At 46.6% G+C, this 20,564-nt stretch overlaps 1 protein-coding gene across 1 annotated transcript in view; it reads left to right on the top strand.

Moving 5' to 3' along the window:
* LOC119172856 (cholinesterase) overlaps positions 1-12,746 on the top strand; it is a 30,267-nt gene extending 17,521 nt beyond the window's left edge. The window contains exons 5-8 of the mRNA XM_075893171.1: positions 2,203-2,350; positions 8,641-9,010; positions 10,195-10,487; positions 12,414-12,746. Coding sequence (XP_075749286.1) covers positions 2,203-2,350; positions 8,641-9,010; positions 10,195-10,487; positions 12,414-12,746 — 1,144 coding nt within the window. The remainder of the gene's footprint in view (positions 1-2,202; positions 2,351-8,640; positions 9,011-10,194; positions 10,488-12,413) is intronic.
* Positions 12,747-20,564: the final 7,818 nt, after the last annotated feature.

The raw sequence follows: 20,564 nt of genomic DNA, 5'->3' as shown, positions 1-20,564 counted from the left end.
ATCCATTGACGTCACATGATACAAAATTTGGCACATATGAAGCTAGCGAAACGGCTGCGAGCATATCATGAGTGTGTCATGCAGTCACGTTGTTAATGAGACGCATGCCATTATTATAAAGTTTGGATGTGTCATTTACCTATGTCATCCGTTCGCGTCGCGTAATACCGTGTTTGGTACATGTGAAGCTAGCGAAACAGCCGCGAGCACCTCATGAGCGTTAATTGTAGTTATGTTGTTACGTGACCCTCATCTCGTGTTTATCATGTTTGAACCAGTATCATAGCTTCGTCATTCATTGACATGAAATAATACCGAATTTGGTATATGTGACGCTAACAAAACGGCCGCCAGCGCATCATGAGCGTAGCATGTAGTCATGTTGTTACATAACAAACATGTCATGATTTTCATGTTGGGGTCAGTCGCTTCTGTTCGGCATGCAATCATGTCATACCTATACCAGTTTTAAAACATGTCATGTGAACGAAACCTCCGCAAGAGCTGCAGGACAATGAAATGTAAATCATGACATTCATGACATACATATCATGATTTTCATGTTTTGACTAGTGAAATTTGTTTTTCATACAGTCATGTTATGCTATACCGAGTTTGGTATTGATACCATTATTGAAACGCCAGGAGAGCTAAAAGTCGTAGACGGCTAGATAGATAGACAGATAGATAGATAAAGTCACCGAAGTTCCCTAAGAAATGTTTCACATTTAAAACGAAGGTATGTGCGCGTAACATTGCCCGTTTTAAACTATCCTGGAATGCCAATGCACACCCGCGCCTTGGTGGCCTGCAGGTTATGGTGCTCGACTGATGACATGCAGGTCAGTGGTTCGAATCCCGGCCGTGGCAGCCGCATTGGCAATGCAGGTGAAAATTCTTGAGCCCCGTGTACATATATTTATTATGTGCACGTTAAAGAACACAGGGTGGTCAAAATTTCTGTAGCTATCTACTACGGCGTCTCTCAAAACGTTATCGGGGTTTCAAAACGTTAAACCTCTGGAATTATGAATAATTCCAATGCAATATATAAGTGTTAAATGCACGCTACGCCACCATTTTTAATTTCGCAAATCAGCGAAGAGCCTGCTACGTGTCAATAAGGGCTGATGTGTTTTGACGGCTGGTGTGATAGGTTGTACGCGTCTGCTACGCAATTTTAATACGTAAAGGAGGAGACCCTTCTCATCATGACATCATAATCCTTCCTTATATATATACGCGAAGCATTTCATTTTTTTTGTGTACTCCAGACACTTTTGGTATCTATTTATCTGTATATCTATCTAGTCGCCTACCTGTGGGTGCTTTCATGATCAACCCCTGAAATTGGGGTGAAATAAAGTTAGTATGGGAGGGTAGGATGATTTGACGAATATGACACGCTGCTCGTGACATGAAGAGTGTGACAATCCCGTCACGTAGGTCGTCAAACCCCTTCCGCCAGACACGTGTGGCACATACCCGTATACCGCGCGTGAGTATGTGCCACAGGAATGCGGCCGTGCGCCACAGGTGATTGACAGGTTGTCTACGCCGGAACGGCGAGAACAGAGATGAATAATGTTAACGTGTGAGCGTTGAAAAACTTACATTGGCAGCGTTCACCCGATGATTGAAAATAATAAATATCAGGGCCCCAGCCGGCCGGAATCGAACCCAAGAAATATGCGTGAAAAACAAGTGTTCTACCACAGAGTCAGGTCAGGTCTCGATACTGCTTTGCAAAAATGCACCATGAAGTCGTAATGGTGGTGAAATTGTATTGCCATGCTCACTAACGATTTGTATAAACACAACATAAGTATTCCTATGATAGAGCCGTCTCGTCGGGGTAGCGTCAACAGCAGTTAAGAATCCACAGAAGTTAATATATGTAGCAGTGTCCAGAGATACCATCCTTGTGAGCACAAGCGTTTCATATCAGCTCACCGCTTCTAAGTGTTGCTCATACCCATGTTGCTGTGGGCATGGTTACTAAGCAGTTAACAACTGGTTAGACAAAGCACATGCGGGTGTTTAACCTATGTCTGTTGGTAGGACGTTTGTACATATATATAGCATCATTTCATAACGTGTCCCTCAACAACAAAATATTACAGCACAGTCTTCTTCCCTAGACGTGCTTCGCATAACGTCTTTCCATGGTACCTAGGATCTGCCCAATCTTTTTATATGCAGAGCCTGCCTGGGGGCGGCGGTGACCATGGCCGTTATATTTCTGGGCCTCGTCGCAGCATTGGTGGGAATCGTGATCAGTGCCCCACCACAAGACGTCGCAGTCGTCTGCCGACCGCTCGACAAGCCGCTGCCAGAGGGCACCGTCATGGTTCGTTAAAATTCACATGCTATCTTCCACTCACTGAAGGCTACTCGGGGACAAGATACGTCATTTTGGTTTTTACAGCGAAAGCTGTTATGAGATCAAGAGATCGAAATTCGGGTCACGCTTGGCGCCGTAGCTGTCCGCCACTGCCACCGCCGCCGGTGTCCCAAACCACATCGCACGAAATTAGAAAACAAAAAACCTATACTAATAACACAGTGGGGCTCGAACCGAGGTCCGATGGGTGCCAGCCCAGTATTGCACCACGGAGCTACGCCAGTACATGGGACAGATGTCGGTAAAGCAATCGCGTTAATACGACTTATAAGGCGTTTTAAAACAAAGAAAAAACAACCAGTCGTCACACAATGCTAATAGCGTAACGAGTGGGTCGTCCAATGCTCCAACATATTAAGAAAGTTTGTTCTTTGTTTACCTATAAACTGTGGCACATACCCACTTCAGGCATAATTCCTCATCGTCATCAGCCACTGCATGAACAATCAACACAATATTGCTTGCAAGTGTTTAGCGGATACCACGCTTCTCAGAAGAATGACGAAAAATAGCATAGCGAATGCCGGCCTATTACGTACTTTGTTATTATTATAGTGCCGTAGTGGTTATCAAGCAAGTGTGCTTGCAGCAGCTACCTAATGAGACTTTAGAATAGGCTCTGAAAGGCCGCTCTTCTAGCTTTCGCTGTGATTGCGCTGCGCCTTCCGCGCAGGCCTGGTGTTTTCTTCTCAGTGAATTGTATTGACGCAGCCCCCTCTCCCACGAAAGTTCCTTGCCTCCAACGAGGCTTTGAGCAGCTTTTTGTAGTGAAGACACTACCAGCTTTCTGAACTACACGCACTTTCAGTGGGTCTCTGGAATCAGCCTTCCGTTAACAGAGCGATAATGTAAAGTTACGACGTCATCGCATTGTGATTTTAGGTACGGAGCACTTTAAAGAACCAGGCTGTTGCATGCTGTCGCGCGCTGTAGTGCGCTGTAGCGTTTCGTAGCATGCTGTAGTGGGCTGTAACCGGGCTTGGAGTAATGCTCCATGCGTAGCATAATGAGCGTGCACTCGCGCCAAGGAGAAGCCTTCTTTCTCTTGCTCTTCGAACGCATTGAAGACGATCCTTTATCTTCATCAGCAAAAGGACTGGAACCAACGAGGAAGAAGGACTGCCGAGCTTGGAACTTTCTTTCAGCTTGGTACCCGTCTGTTCGTCCAGGCATCCGTCCGTGCGTCCACCTAGTGAACACTCCAAATACCACCATCTCGCATACCCTGTAGCACATAGCCACTTCACGCGTCCGTCTACCTGTCCGTCCTTCTGCTATAAAACACCACCTTTATTACTTGAAACAGTCATGCTCACGCCACCAACGTTCCCTTCTTGCGTTTGACGAGGTATTTAAGATTTTGACCTAAACCATACGCCTTCTCTTACGGCACATTTCGGCGTGTTTCTATCGTGTTCCAAGCCTGCGACAGGACCACCGCGCTAGTGCAGAGGTTACGGCGCCCGGCTGCTGTCCCGTAGGTCGGAGGTTCCGCCCTGGCCGTGGTGGTCGCATCTCAATGAAGATGAAGTGCCAGAGGCTCGTGTACACTGAGTGATGTCAGTGCGCGTTAAAGAACACCAGGTGGTCGAAATTTCCGTAGCCTTCCACTACACCGTTAACCAGGTCCCACCTAAAGTACCACATACGGCCAGGAAACCAGGATTTCCTTTCTCTGATGTCATGGATAAAGCCTGCATTTAACCAGGACTTGAATAAGAGTGTAAGGCGTACCTCCTAATTGAATATTTGTTTTGGGACGTTAAATTCCACATTATTGTTATTATTATTATTATTATTATTATTATTATTGAAATTTCGACAATGTGAAGGCCACGTTTCATCGAGAGCCCCTCAAAAAACAACAAAAGTAAAATAAAATAAAAATACTGGTAGCTATGGACGTGCAGCCACTCGCCGAATCATTTCTTGCAAAAAGAAAGAAAGAAAAGGGGGGGGGGGGGGCTTGCAGAACGCTCGGGCTTCGCTTTCAAGAGTTGAACGCGACCGGGCAATCGGGTCAATTGCTAGACTGGATTTGGTTCACGGTGAACACCTCAACCATGCCGAAATAAACGAACGTCTCTGCGTGTAACATTGTCGGTTTTAAAGTATCCTAGAATGCCTACTGCATGTTCCTTAAATGATTGGCGCAAACCACCTGATGGATCAGCCACGAATCATCATTATCTTCGTTTACAAGTCATATATGTTGCTGAAAAATTACGTTTAAAAACGAATGGTTTAGTCACTACTCATTACTGATATAAACACACGAAATTGGAGTACAGTTGCGAAGGGCCCACTAAACTTTCGTTGCGAAGCACGTGAACCTACGAAGGTACTTAATTTATTGATGCTTTTGCTGCTGATGATGATCAAATATGTTCGAACGCTTTGTAATAAATGTACCTTCAAAAATGTCACTCGTTGCGCCAATTGCACAGTATGATGCCTGGGGCCATTTTACACTTCTGCCATACATTATTACATAGGTTAAGGGGCCTCCTCCTATTAGCCCCGAGAAGTAACAGTGGCGGCGCGGCATTCGGGGTGAAGTGGCATCACGTTAAGGACTCACTTGCTCTGCGGTCGAGTATCGCCTTTATCTGCGCCCGCCATGTGCCCACTCTTACGCGCTGTGGTGTTGACAGCCGCTCATTGTTACGATGCAAATCTGCCATGGTAGAAGGCGGCTGTTTACACTGGTAGCGAAAGTTGACTCAGCGGCACACAATTCTGATAATCTAATGGACAAACTCTCGTCTCAACGGGAGATCCCCTGTGAAAATAGTGGTGCATTAAAGCAAGGGATTCGTTGTTTTCACTGCTTACGCCAGAAAATCGGTGCTAAAATGCTTTACGCAGATGGTTCTGACTTCGTTACAACTTGGCGTACACTCAGGGTGTAGACCATTTGTCTCCAATAATTACAAACTGGATTACAATGTTTTCAGATTCTTGAAGTACATGGCGGTTTTTATACAGATTACTCAGGTAATTTGGCAAGAATAATTTGACCTGATTAAGTTTCGATCTTTGTTTAAAGAGACGTTAGAAGAATCTGCAATTTTTTATAGTATATCCAGTATGTTGAACGAAACGAGCCGGTCACACACTACACGTTCAGGGAAATGCGAAGATGTTCATCATCACCAGCCTGACTACGCCCACTGCAAGACAAAGGCTTCTCCCATCGTCCGCCAGTCAACTCGGTCCTGTGCTTGCTGCTGCCACTTTATACCCGCAGACTTCCTAATCTCATCTGCCCATTTAACTTTCTGTCTCCCCCTCACCCACTTGCCTTCTCTTGTAATCCAGTGAGTGATGCTTAACGAGCAGCGGTTATCTTGCCTCCGCTCTAGGTGCCCTGCCAATGACCTTTTCTTCTTCTTGATTTCGACTATGGCATCCCTAGTACTCGAGATGAAATGTTAGTGTACTTGAAATACCGCAAATATTTCTTGTAAACAGTGAGTCAGCTGGAATGATGTGGCCATATATTCCGATGTGCATGAACTTCTGGGCCTATCAAACGCTCCCTCACAAGGGGTAATGTTTAATTCAAGTGGGAGCACTATTGATTGCCGATATGAACGTTGTAAGTCGAAATGAGCGTAGTAAGCGGCTTCGAAGGCGCTCTCGGTCACGTTTCCCAAGTTATAATTAAATGGTCTTCGCCTCAGGAAGTAATTGTCTCGTCTCGCACGTCACATTCACAGACAACTTGCTGAAGCTCAGGTGTAATTAAATGCAAAGAAAATTAACTTCAGAGTGGACTATCTATATCGGTACTTACCGGTGAAACAGCGCCGTCGCTGCGATGCCGCATGAAGTTTCCGAAATTCACCCGAACTTCATTTTAGTAAGATGAAGCTCCAAAATTGTTGCGAGAAAAGCGTGAACCAGCATGAGGAGTGAGCGAGTACACGAGAAAAACAAATACAACAGTTGCGATGGTATTCTGGCCAAGCGCTTTGCAAATGCCTTGCGAGCCTCGATACTGAATGTGAGAGGGCCATAGGGGGCCCACCTGCTACACCAGTGTATCATAAGTTTTTGCAACTGTGCGTAGGGCTTGCTCCACAAGCAAAAAAATGATAATAAAATGAAAAAATAACTGTCCGCGGCCAGCTACGCTCATATGTCCGATAGAAATAAAACTTGTGGAAGTGAAAATATATCTTTGAACCACTCGTGAAGAAAACAATCTATTATATGTAAACACGCTGCGGTATGTGTAAATAGCACGACTTTATTACCGCACACGCTGTATAGTAATTTTGTATTCAAAGCAAACATCTTCTTACTCTTCACTCACGTCGGAGTGTTGCTGCCACGTTCCAGAATTAAACCCATCATCGAGTTTAGCAGCGCGACAACACAAACCTGATCAAAGTTGGTACGGTGGCGTGAGAAATCTTTGATGATCGTACTGAACAAACGTTTTTTTGTTGTTTTAGTAGGACCATTACTTATGCTACCTTTGTCAATGCGATCGCAAACAGCAGAACAATGTACGATGCAAGCGTATGTTATGTATGCGCACAATGCTGGCGTCGAAGCATCCTTGCCGTGACATCATGCAGACATCTCGCCAGGCGTTGCTACTCGACCTTCTCGAGTATAATAATACATGGCATTTTTATTGTGTGTGTGCGTGTGTGCGTGTGTGCGTGTGTGTGTGTGTGTGTGTGTGTGCGTGTGTGCGTGTGTGTGTGCGTGTGTGCGTGTGTGCGTGTGCGTGTGTGCGTGTGTGCGTGTGTGCGTGTGCGTGTGTGCGTGTGTGCGTGTGTGCGTGTGTGTGCGTGTGTGTGCGTGTGTGCGTGTGTGCGTGTGTGCGTGTGTGTGTGTGCGTGTGTGTGTGTGTGTGTGTGTGTGCGTGCGTGTGTGCGTGTGTGCGTGTGTCCGTGTGTGTGTGTGTGTGTGTGTGCGTGTGTGTGTGCATGTGCGTGTGCGTATGCGTGTGTGTGTGTGTCAACACAATTTCAAGCAACGGCGTAGATCCGCTACCACAAGACGAACAGAGAAGGGACAGGGCCAGGCACCTACCGACAAAAAGCTTTATTTCTCCACGGCGAAATATATACTCTTGAAAAAAGACCAAAACAATATGGTGACACCTCGCTTGCTAGAATGCGCCAAAATCGCATTCAGTAGTCTAGAGAATCATGCTCATCCTTGAGCTTTCTTGAGTGAGCCCGCATTAACACACTATATTTGTGGTAGAACGTCTTCTTGCCACGCAGAATGGCCATGATTCGATCCACACTCCAAGCGGAGTTTTTCGTTAGTCATTTGCATATTTATGAAGTTTTCGCTGACGGTCAACGCTGACGTTTCGCTCGAAACTAGCGAGGCCGACATCGACGCCGATACCTGCAACGATATATTTGCTAAACGAGTTCGGGAACGCTATTGCGTTAGTATGTAAAACCCCTAAAAAAAGTACTTCAACGGGATTTCTATTTCAAACAAACAAGGCGTGCCGACACCGAAGAACCACAGCGTTCACCGTCAGACCGACAATGGTAGCTGCCAAAAGCACGCGTTCAGAACTCCGTCATTTCTAAAAGTTGATTCGTGCGCGAACACACGACACAAGAGCGCTGTGTATGTTTGATGCCTGGATGTGTGCGCGTGTGAGTGATTGTGTCACGTGTTCGCGCTTGAATTACCTTTTAGAAATGTTGTAGTAAATAGCCCAACAAGAAGTTCTTTTACAGAACTCCGTCAAATCAGGGTCGCACTACGAAGGCGTTGACAGCACCTCAGAGCACACAATTTTATTGAAAGTTTGCGCCTTCGGCTTCCATTTTTCGTGAATTTATTTGCGCTGCACTGAGGTTTAATTTCTGCATGTCACCCGCTCGCATGGATCGGGTATGGATGAAGCACCACGGCAAAGTTGGCGTTAACCACAACGTGCACATTTCTTCTCGCTTCTCAGAAGCGCGGGGGCTGTGCATGTCTGGGAAGTGTACACGCAAGCGCCAGGTACGTCGGACAGCACGACGTGCTTGCTGCGCCACAGTCCTAGAATGTTTGGACTCGTGAATGACTCTGACTGGGCTGTGCTTAGCGCTCCTATAGCAATGCCTCTTGGATCGTGACTTACAAATGTTTGTGTCACTGTAGCTGCGTTACTAAAACTTTAAAAGTGACCCTCCAGCAGGCCAACCTACCTAATTTCATTCTTATTAACCTCCATCTTGACGTCACTGTTCTGGGTGCAGGTGGCGAGCAAGAAAGGCCGTCTGCTCGGCCGCATCGTGAGCGCAGACGGCGTGTTGCTGAACCGTTTCCTCGGCATCCCGTTCGCTCAGAGCACGTCGGGCGTTCGGCGATTCTTGGTGCCGCTTCCCGTGGGCCCTCACCAAGACCCCTGCAAGGTGCGGGAGTGTCTGGAGCCACGGCCGCCGTGCTCCCAGTGGCGCAATGGCAGTGTGCTCGGCTCCGAGGACTGTCTGCACGTGAACGTGTGGATGCCCGCATCCACAAGTAACGACAGTGGTCGGCGCAGAGCCGTGGTGGTGGCTGTTTCGGGAAGCTGGTTCGAGACAGGCTCCAACGACCATCCCGACTGGCCAATGCTGGCCGCGAAGGGTGGGTGCGAGTGTCATTCACAGCACGCGTGTCACAAGGTTGCAACGTACAAACACAAGTTGTAATGCCAACAGGAAGCGACTTTTCTTTGTTCTAGTCTAACCCCGCTTGAGGTCGAAACTTCCGTTTCGGCCTCGAAAGACAAAGAGTGGTAGTAGTGTTGGGTCTGATGTCGTGATACTGTCCCACTCGTTTGAGTTTGCCGGCTTCTGGTCTAGGTTACGTATATGACGGCAGTCTATATCCCATACCTAATACGATGTAGCTTACCAATGAGGGGACAAAGTAGTTTAAAGTTATACTGAACAAAATTTTGCCCGCCTTGATTTTCAGCCAAATTGAAAAATTGGGCCCTGAAATCGATAAAGACCACCTTCATTCCAGGCAAAAACTACGGGAAAATAACAAAATAATTTGTTTTTTCTTAATTGCCATGTCTAGCGGCCGCGCGTGAACTATAGAAAGTGACATTTGGTTACGTCACACACACACAACCGAAACGGGCAAGCCAACAATGCCAGCCGTCGCCCACGTCTCTCGACCCGCTCAACTCGCACTGAGGTTCCCAAAGCCCGTTCCCAAAGCCCAAAACAGCAACAGCAGTGAACGATGCTTTCGGCTGGGGCAAAGAACCAGCGAATTTGTGGAAATATTGGCATGAAAGGAGAGGTGGAGGAAAGCAAGAGGAGTACAAAAACACGTGCATCCTCATGCTGCTCGGTGAGTGTGACGTCACGACTCGCGCTTGCGAGCAGCCGCCGCATGCTGGCAATCCTATAAAAGTACAATCAACTGTTCAAAAATACGGGAAAATAACTCCCTTTTTCAGAACACTGGCATCTTTCGACTCGCATTTAGTAGTTTCGTCATTGATTGATTTGTGGGGTTTAACGTCCCAAAACCAGAATATGATTATGAGAGACGCCGTAGTGGAGGGCTTCGGAGACTTCGACCACCTGGGGTTCTTTAACGTGCACCCAAATCTGAGCACACGGGCCTACAACATTTCCGCCTCCATCGGAACGGAGTTTCGTCAGTTTTTCCCATTTTCGACCCGTATCCCTTTAATCTCGAGCAAGAAATAGTGCCAAGAGCAGACGAACGAGTCCCGCGTGTCACGTCTTTTCGCCGTGTTCACAACGTCACACTTCCCGAATAGCTCGCGTGGTGCTCCATGCGTGCAGGAGACGTGGTCGTGATGGCGCCCAACCATCGGCACGGCCCGCTGGGCTTCCTGCACCCGCCTCCGGTGCCCGGCATGGTTCAAGACCCCGCCGTTGACGACGTCGTTGCTGCCGTACTGTGGGCGCGCGACAATGCCGACACCTTCGGCGCCGATCCGAAGCAGCTGGTGCTCGTAGGACGCGGGTCGGGTGCCTACCTGCTGTCCATGGCTTCCAACAGCTTGCCTAACGACACGGCGTCGCGGGCATTCTACCATGGCATTGTCTACGGATCGCTGCTCCCACTCGATCCGGTATCTCGCGCATCACCCATGCAATACCGCCTTTCTGACAGCAATGGATATTGTGGCAATCTGTGAAATTGAATCTATTTTTTTTGCATATTTCGCTGTGAAGTTTCAAGGATTGTTTAACATTTACTATACTTTAGTAAATATATGAGCTTTTGAACTAAAGGTGACGCAAGATGTATGCATAATGGTGACCTCGAAAGACCTCAAAACTGAGAAAAAGTGTGTCAGCTAAAGAAAAAACTGTAAGGTTACCAATTGTGTACTAAAACACATTGTATGTGTTGAGAAGTAGTTAAACGTCGCTGTAAAACCCAGGAAAGGCTCAATGCTCGTGGTGTCTTCGGTCCGTGTTTAATATCAGTGCATGTTCGCCAGTCTCAATACCTTCCCATCGCCTTGTTGATGAGCCGCATTATCTACCAGCTCGCTTTTGAATGTGTTCAATAGAAAGATATTTTTGGCGTCGAGCTTCGCTCTAACCCGTTCGCTCCTTTGATATTCACATTAAGAAATGGTGGTCCATCTTTCTAGCCCATTTTATTTCTTGCACAGTGTTTTGCAGAGTAAGATTTAGCGCCATCCGCCGAGATACTTTACGCATGGGTTTAAGTACGCCGCCATCGCCTAATTTACACGACGCGCTTCTTTCAAAAGCTTCGAGAAGATGTCGGCGTTGCTCATCGCTGCCGGTCGAATCGAACGCGTCACGTGTTGAAGCGTGATTAACGTGTCTTTCTTAAGTAGATCGTGAACCACCCCTCTAAGTCCTGTTGAAATAACTCATCCTGCTGACACTGCAATACAAAGCTCATCCACATGTTGGAGTCTTGTGCGGCAAGGAAAGTTCAGACGCAAAGCACCAAGTTGCAGTTTCCTCAAGCTCCCACGTTTCATACAAACACCTGTGTCACTGCCGCTAGATGAAGTGCCCGTGCTTACTCCCTTTGGAGCTGCCGGTGCCACTCATTGACGTCGAATAACTGATAACAGCCCATTGACCAACAGCCCACATAAAATATAGCGCCGTTTGAATAAGACACCTGGAGGATTATTCCTCTCTATACGTAAAACCAACACGGAGTTGTTCCTTGTTGCTTTTGTCCAAATTAAGTGAAAAAAAAATAATACGCAAAGACAGCGCGTCGTTAAATGTCACCATAATGCCAATTGGTGATTGCTGTAGCGAGCAACAAGGAATTTTTTTCGGGTTAAATGAGAGCTATCCGCCAACCAAATCAAGGAAATTTTGCCAGCAAGACACACGTCTTCGTTTCCTGTACTTTCCTTGGCTTGATTGTTTGTTAGTTATCACGAAGATTGCGTCCAAGAAAAAAAAAACGAGCCCTTAGAGTTCCCCTTCTTTCGTATAGGCTTGGATATTGCCTAAGGACATCCGCTAGGCGCATACCTCGGGCGCCCTTAGACTCGTCGGTAGCGCAAGGCTGTAGGTGTGCTAGGCAAAACAGAAAAATGAAGACAAGCAGAAACAGACCAAATTCGATTGTGTTCCCAGAACAGGAGGCCTAGTTCAGTGATGTTGACAAGAACAGGCACAGTTATATGTGTACAATCTGCAATTTTTGCCGCATAATTTAAATGAAAGTTTCATATTACTTTACTTTAGTGCTAATACCCTCAGGACTAAATGGCATTGAAGAGGGTGGTGGTTACATTAAATGAAGTGTAAAGAACAAAAAAGATCAGTCATTGCGATGAAATGATGTCCCTCCAGATTATACGAAGTAGTGTGATTAATACAAGAGAGAAAGGAAGTAAGCATGCTACAGCTACGAGAATGTAACAAATCATTTTCCTGTTCGTACAACGTTAGCCAATGTGTCGCTGAAACGCTTGCATGTTAGTGATGGTTACGTTCACACTGTGAGCGTGCTCACAAGTCTACAAAGGCTCCACGTACAAACGCAGGCAGACAGGAAAGAGCCGTATCATAGCCTGGCATCGGCTCTGCAATGCAACGTAACCGCGGACGAAGGGGCGAATGCGTCGACGTGGCTGCCTTGCTTCCGCGCCGCGTCTGCCGACGACATGGTGCGCGCGGCACGGGAATTTTCCGATTTCCCGCTGCGATTCGCACCCCGCGTCGACATCAGCTCACTGCAGGCGAACCCGGCCGGCCGTACGCACACAGTCATCGCGGGATCCGACACGGCCGAAGCCCGGGATCTCTTCATGCAGCGAATTTTACCACTCGCAAAGGTACTGCATGCGAGTGTTAAGAGGAGCACGCCAAGGTCTTGAGAACAAAGTGCATGCTATTAGAAGGAAAGCATGACAGAATGGGCCACCTAACGAAGATTCATAAAGTTTAGGAGTATAGCACGAGAACGAGATTCTGCAAAACACGTAACACACACACACACACACACACACACACACACACACACACACACGCGCGCGCGCGCGCGCGCACACACACACACACACACACACACACACACACACACACACACACACACACACACACACACACACACACACACACACACACACACACACACACTACTTTTGAAAAATCAGGCATACAAGGGCTTGTTTTATGGAAGGTCTTGAGTTCCTGGTGGCATATGTTTGTGGCACTAATTTATTCCGATAACAAAATAATTTGCGCAATTTATTTGGGCTGAAACGTGACAACTGCCTGCCACTTAGAAATTGCAGTGTCCCTGTTACGTTCATCACGACTCGCTTACTAATCAAGTAATTTTTTTCAGCAGACATTAGGTGGATAATTCATGGAATTGATTGCCCGTGGTTTAAGCGCATTAACGTGGTCAGTAGATAAGGGATGCCCCCTGAAAGCCCACTTTTTTGCAATAAGAAACTCTTTGAGGGAAAACACACCTAGGCCACCCGGTGATCGGCTGGTGTTTCGGGAATCATTTATGCCACCGTAATCTTGATAGAAATCATCGTTAAGGGCACGCACCAGCAAGAATCAAATCTAACTTAACTCTGACTTGAAGATTTACCCTGACAATCGGTTTGATAGCAACCTCTGCATAGTTTGATAGAGTCCTCGTATTTTGCTGCATATTGGATAGTGTCAATCGTTGGTTCTAGGGCCATGCAGATTATAAGTTATTTAATAACGATACTGAAAATGGCAGGCAAAAAAATAAGGCATAGTATAAAATGCACAATGAATGAAGCGCTCTAGGTTTATTTGTTCTCTAAAAACAGAAGCAAGTTAAAGACTGTAGATCTCTCTAATTTAAATCCTCATTACTCCTTTTATAGAAAAAATATCGAACTATCGAAAATATTTCAAAAACGTTTCTACAAAAATAAGAGGTATTTGACCTACATTCGTTACGGGAGTGTATCTGGATGAGAGAAGAACCACTTCATCAGCAAGTCTTCTTTTAGAAATACTTGAAGTCTTCTACACGAATGTATCATCTGAAGCTCATTATCACCGCGGTAAGAAGAGGATGACGTCTTCCTTACAGCCGAACCACCACCTGAGAGCATTACATTGATTTGCCTTGTTTAGTCAGCTACACCTATTCACTTCAGTCAGAGAACTGAATTTAAATTTGAGAGTTCTAGTCATTGCCGAGTTGTCATTGCAGCCTTACCAGCGTATGCGAAACAATATTCTTCTGTCTGTTAGCGCCACTTGACGTCGGCAGGCAGAACGAAGGTTCCAGCTTCGGTAAAATTTTCTTTCTTTCTTTCAGTTACAACAATCGAAAGTTTTGTTCTGGCAGACAATGCCTTCAGGTATTATGCGACAGTTTAATGGTCAGTGACCGAACGGTAAAAAATAAAAAATAACTTGCGTTGGGACGTCAGCAGCCAGAAAAAAAATCACAGCATATCCACGGAGTGAAAGATAAGTGGGGCGAAGCGTCCGTGCTTCCGCCCGTCCGTTCGTGCTTGCTTCCGTCCGTCTGCGCGACCATCCGTGCGTCAATCCATGCGTTCGTCCGTGAGTCCGTGCATACGCCTGTCCGTCCGTCCGTTCGTGCGTCCATCCGTTCGTGCGTCCATTCATTCGTCCGCCCATCTTCTAGTCTGTCTGTCCGTCAGTCCATGCGTCCGTCCGTGCGAAAATCTATTGAACACTACAAGTACCGCCATCTCCCATCTCGCAACCTCTGTGGTACATACCCGCTCTAGAGATCTCGCAAGCCGTCTCGTGGGCAACGCACTTCATGAGGTTGTGTTGATGAAATTCACGTCGCATGAGAATCTGAGATGTCGTACACGGTACGTTCCCCAATGAAGCGCTTAGCATGAATTGTGAACGCATTAGAGCACTATATGCAGTGTACTATGGGGAGCTATAAGCTGTCCCGGTATAAACTAAACGATAACCGAAGAATTGTGTGCTTAGGAAGACTAGTTATTGATTTAGAGTACAAGGAACTTTACTATGGGAGCGCATAAAGCCATCCGGTGACACTTTTAGCTATGTGAAGTTCTTGCGCAGCAAATGCGAAAGCTCAGCAGTGCTTCGCGTCTCCAGAGATAACTGTACTACTTCTCCTAGTCTACCTATATGAGAACCTTGTCCGATGCTCAAGCAGCCTGTTCTACTGTTATGGAGATATTTCTTGAATGCACTAAATAAAACCTAATTTTCAACTCAGCAACACAGATATTCCTTCAGCGACTGGTCCTTCTAGTCGTATTATAATAAACTAACTGCTGTATTGATACTTTACTAATACAATTAGACAATGATACAATGCTACAGAGTTTGTAAATAGTGGGTGGCTCGGCTAAATGTGGTTACCGGGAAGGAAGAAAAAAACTGGCAGAAAATCAACGGAGTGAATGATGGAGAGTGGGGCGAAGCATTCGTCCGTCCATTCGTTCATGCTTCCGTCCGTCTATGCGTCCGTCTGTGTGACCGTCCATGCGTTCATCCGCCCGTCCGTGCGTGCGTCTGTTCATGTGTCCGTCCTTGCGTTCGTCCACGCATCCTCCCCTGCGTCCGTTCATGCGTTCATCCGTGCATCTGTCTGGGTGTCCGTTCGTCCTTCTATTCAACACTTCAAGTACCACCATCTCGCATCTTTTCATTATATATTGCCCATATAGAAGCACCGCCATCCAGCGGACATTCCAAGGACTAAACGAGAGGTGGCCCACGCATACTTTCTTACGGCTTGCGCTTCTTATCTACTTCCCACCTTTAACCACCTCGAGTTCATGGTATATGCTAGTTCATTGTATTCAAGGCCCTGCGGCTCAACGCTCGCTAAACCTTTCTAAAACTAAGGAGGTTACACCCAGCGAGTGTAACGTAGCAGCCCTTTTTTGTTCAGATAGTGGTCAATGTACATGCCGATGGCTGCTAATGGGGAATGAGAGACAGGAGCATTCGGCTTTTAGTGAACGCGCACGCCACGAACTTTTTATTGTTCAACAAAGCACAGGAGAAATCTCTCACCGACACCACCTTGCAGGTCAACATGTACCACTTGTTACACACTACGACTACGACTACGAGGGACGATTGGGTGCCGCTTTAAGGAACTTCGCCCCTAAAATTGCCAGATCCCACGTACAGTGGGAATCGATGATATGCGAAGCACGAAAAAGAAAGGTCGATATGTCACTTTAAAATCAGCACAAGGTTACGAGGTAGAAGTTAATGCCGTACATGACTTCCGTTTCATGATTATCATGTTCGGATGTGTCGTTTACCTTCGTCATCTATTCACGTCACGTGATAACAAATTTAGTATATGTGCAGCTAGCGAAACGGTCGCGAGCACGCTATTAGAATGGTATGTTGCCATGTTCTTACATGACACGCGTGTAAGGATTATCATGCATATTTCCATCAGTCACATATTTTTGTCATCCATTGACGTCAACACGAAATTTAGTATGCGTCGAGCTAGCGAAATGTCCGCGAGCCCATCATGGAGGGCCCACTATACTCCAATGTAGCGTTGACTCGCGCGCACGCTAGGCACAGCGACGCTACGTTAGCAAAATGCGAGCAATCCATAGTCAGACGCCAGGTGCGACCGGCGCGATCAGCTTCTGTCGGCGCGGCCCGGTGGCAGCCGGCGCGAAATTCGCGCCGATGCGTTACTCAGACAGCACTGCGTCTCCCTCTTTTCGTGAAGAAGGGACGCCTGACGCGCTGGAACGCGCATGCATCAAAGCAACGCAGGGCGGCGCACTCCTACGAGTATATGGCGAAACCGGCGCCTGGCGTGCAAACGCCGGCGTGACGCGACGAAGTGAACGCCGGCGAGCACGAGCACCACCTCACGTCAAAATGTATTGGCACCTTGACTGTGGCATGCAGTCATGTTCTCACATGACACGCATCTCATGATTATCATGTTTGCACCAGTCACATACTTTTGTCAACCATTGACGTCACGTAATACCATATGTGACGTCACGTAATACCATATGTGAACATATGTGAAGGTAGCGAAGGGCCGCGAGCGCATCATGAGTGTGAATGTAGTCATGTTGTTACATGACACGCATGTCATGATTATCATGTTTGGATTTACCTATGTCGTTCATTTGCGTCGCAGTATACCGAGTTTGTGCATGTGAAGCAAGCGAAACGGCCGCGAGCGCATCATGAGCGTAGCATGTAGTCATGTTGTTACATGACACGCATCTCATGTTTATCATGTTTGCACCAGTATCATGTCTTCGTCATCCATTCACGTCCCACAATACCAAATTTGGTACATTTGAAGCTAGCGAAACGGCCATCAGCGCATCATGAGCGTGGCCTGTAGTCATGTTGTTACATGACACGCATGTCATGATTTTCATGCTAGGGTCTATCGCTTGTGTTAGCCATGCAGTCATACCATACCAATTTCGCAACATGCCATGTGAACGAAACCACCGCAAGAGCTGCAGGACCATAAAATGTAAATCATGACATTCATGATATACATATAATGATTTTCATGTCATGACTAGTTAAATATGTTCTTCATACAGTCATGTTAGGCCATACCAAGTTTGGTATCGATACCATTATTGAAACGGCCAGGAGAGCTAAAAGTCGTTAGGCGGCTAGATAGATAGATACGCTCAATGTCGCCGAAGTCCGGCAAGCAATCCTTCGCATTTACCGAAAGAAGAAAAAAATTACGCCATCTCCCAGCTAAGTGAATCATGTGTAGATGTGAACAAACAGCTTTGAAATATTGCAGTGTTTAAATGCCGAGCATTTCTTAGCGAACTTTGGCGACTTTGACCGTATCTATCTATCTATCTATCTATCTATCTATCTATCTATCTATCTATCTATCTATCTATCTATCTATCTATCTATCTATCTATCTATCTATCTATCTATCTATCTATCTATCTATCTATCTATCTATCTATCTATCTATCTATCTATCTATCTATCTATCTATCTATCTATCTATCCGCCTACGACTTTTAGCTCTCCTGGACGTTTGGATAATGCTATTGATACCAAACTTGGCGTGGCGTAATATGACTGCATGAAGAACATATTTTATTAGTCATTACATAAACAGCATGACATGTATGTCATGAATGTCATGATTTATATTTCATGGTCTTGAAGCTCTTGCGGGGATTTCGTTCACATGGCATTTCGCAAAACTGGTATGGTATTACGTGATTGCATGGCGAACACAAGCGACAGACTCTAACATTAAAATTATGACATGCGTGTCATGTAACAACATAACTACGTTCCACGCTCATGATGCGGTCGCTGCCATTTCGCTACCGTCACAAATACTAGATTTGGTACTACGGTACATCAATAGATGAAGAAGGTATGTGAGTGGTGCAAACATATAATCATGAGATGCGTGTCATGTAATAACATGACTACATGCGACGCTCATGATGCACTGGCTGCCGTTTCGCTAGCTTCACTTATACCAAATTTCGTATTACGAGACGTGAATGGATGATGAAGGTATGATACTGGTGCAAACATGATAAACACGAGATGACTTTCATGTAACAACATGACTACATGCCACGCTCACGATGCACGAGCGGCCGTTTCGCTAACTTCACACGTACCAAACTCGGTATTACGCGACGCCAACGAATGACGAAGGTATGTGACAGTCGCAAACACGATAATCATGAGATGTGTGTCATGAGTGAAAATGACTGCATTCCACAGTCAAGGCGGCAATAAATTTCGCCGTGATGCGGAGCGCGTGCTCGCCAGCGTTCATTACGTCGCGTCACGCTGTCGTTGCCACGCCAGGCGCCGGTCCTGCCATATACTCATAGCTGGGTGCCGCACTGCGTTGCATTGACGCGTGCGCGTTCCAGCGCGTCCGGCATCCTTCCATCGCGAAAAGAGGGAGACGCAGTGTTGTCTGGGTAACGCATCGGCGCGAAATGCAGCATGCAGCATTTCGCGCTGGTGCTCGCGTTTTGCTAACGTGCTCGCGTTTGCTAACGCAGTGTCGCTGGGCCCAGCGTGCGTGCGCGCCAACGCTACATTGGAGTATTTTGGGCCCTTCACGATGCGCTCGCGGCCGTTTTGCTAGCTCTACACATACCAAATTCGGTATTACGTGACGTCAATGGATGACAAAGGTAAACGACACTTCCAAACATGATAATCATGACACGAAAGTTATGTACGGCATCATTTACTTCCACTTCGTAACGTTGCGCTTATCTTAAAGGGACATATCAACATTTCTCATTCGTGCTTCGCATATCATCGATTCCCACTGTACGTGGGATCTGCCAATTTTTTAAAATGTCCTTGGATGCGAAGCAGCGGGTGCTCACGCTTATGTTAAATTCCAACGGCAGATCCAGATCAAGTTTTTCTGCTCTGAGCGGTGCAATCACATTTCAATGGCGGATTGGTAGCGTGAATTGTGTGTTCCAATGGCAGATTGAGAGCCAATTGCAGATCGCGAATTGCTCTGTGGAGCAGGAATTCTCACTCCACTGAAATCGGCGGATTTGACCGGAAGTTCAAGTGACTTATTCTTTGCGCCCGCTTTTCATCTAATCACCGATGGATGTCCAGAAACCGCTTTGCACTTTCTCGCACCCTCTCCTGCTCCCTCGCTAGATTTCCGCTCACCAAGAGCTCCCGTCGAGACGCGCGCGTTCCAATCGTAGATTTGGCGAGAGCAATCCTGCTCGGATCTGCGCGCTCCATTCGCAATGCGGCCCTGCACTCACGATCTGTCATTGGAATTCAACATTAGCGTCCACCTTGCTCTCTCTCTTCGGGGCAAAGTACGCGTGGGAGATGAGAGTGCGCGCCGCCGCGTCGCGACGATGTGGCGACGCGCGCTCATTGCGCCATCTTGCTGGTAATGTTGAAAACATGATAGTTCCTTCCACCTCCCCCCGAGATGCAAGTCACCAGTGGTAAGTGGTAGATATAAATAACTTGCTGTTTGAGCGTTGAAGGAGGTGCTCCTTCCTGGCTCCAATAAAGAAAAAAAAGTGCTCCTTTCTGGCTCAGTGGCTAACGCGTCGCACTCACAATTCAGAGGTCCATCGTTGGATTCCGCGCGCTAGAGTCTTTTTCTGAATTGTTTTCTTTCTTGCGTTTACATATACAAGGATACGTGTACATATACGGTGAGTGACGCCGACGCCAGCGGCAAAATCCAGCCGAAAGTGTCTGTATAATTGCTATCGCAATAAAAGCGTTCCACGCTAACCGTCATGGCTGCGATCAGTGCTAACAAACACTCTCAAATTTAAATGCACACATCTACCCAGTGAACAAGACGAGAGAATGACTGCCGCTGTAGCTGAAACGGTAGAGCGTCACTCCCGGAATTCGAAGCTTGCAGGTTTGGTTGCTGCTGTAGGCAAGTTAAATATCTGTTCATTTTACATTCTAGACATTTATACATAGTTACTACAAATGTCATACCCTATAAATTCTTTGGCATTGTTGCCTGCTACCTATCATTACTATTGTGTCGAACAAAAAGAATGAGCCCCAAAAACCCTCTTATGTACTTGTCAGTGCTTCTTACTTAAACAACCACGTGCATTGTTCTTCTTGTAGTGTCTCGTGAAATGGATACAGCAGTAACACTTTTTTCCATCTTCCTTTCATAACGCGTA

The sequence above is a fragment of the Rhipicephalus microplus genome, chromosome 4 (genome assembly GCF_043290135.1).
Source record: "Rhipicephalus microplus isolate Deutch F79 chromosome 4, USDA_Rmic, whole genome shotgun sequence".
Lineage (NCBI taxonomy): Eukaryota > Metazoa > Arthropoda > Arachnida > Ixodida > Ixodidae > Rhipicephalus > Rhipicephalus microplus.
Note: the sequence above shows the minus strand (reverse complement) of the source record. Positions and strands in the feature narration are given on the sequence as shown.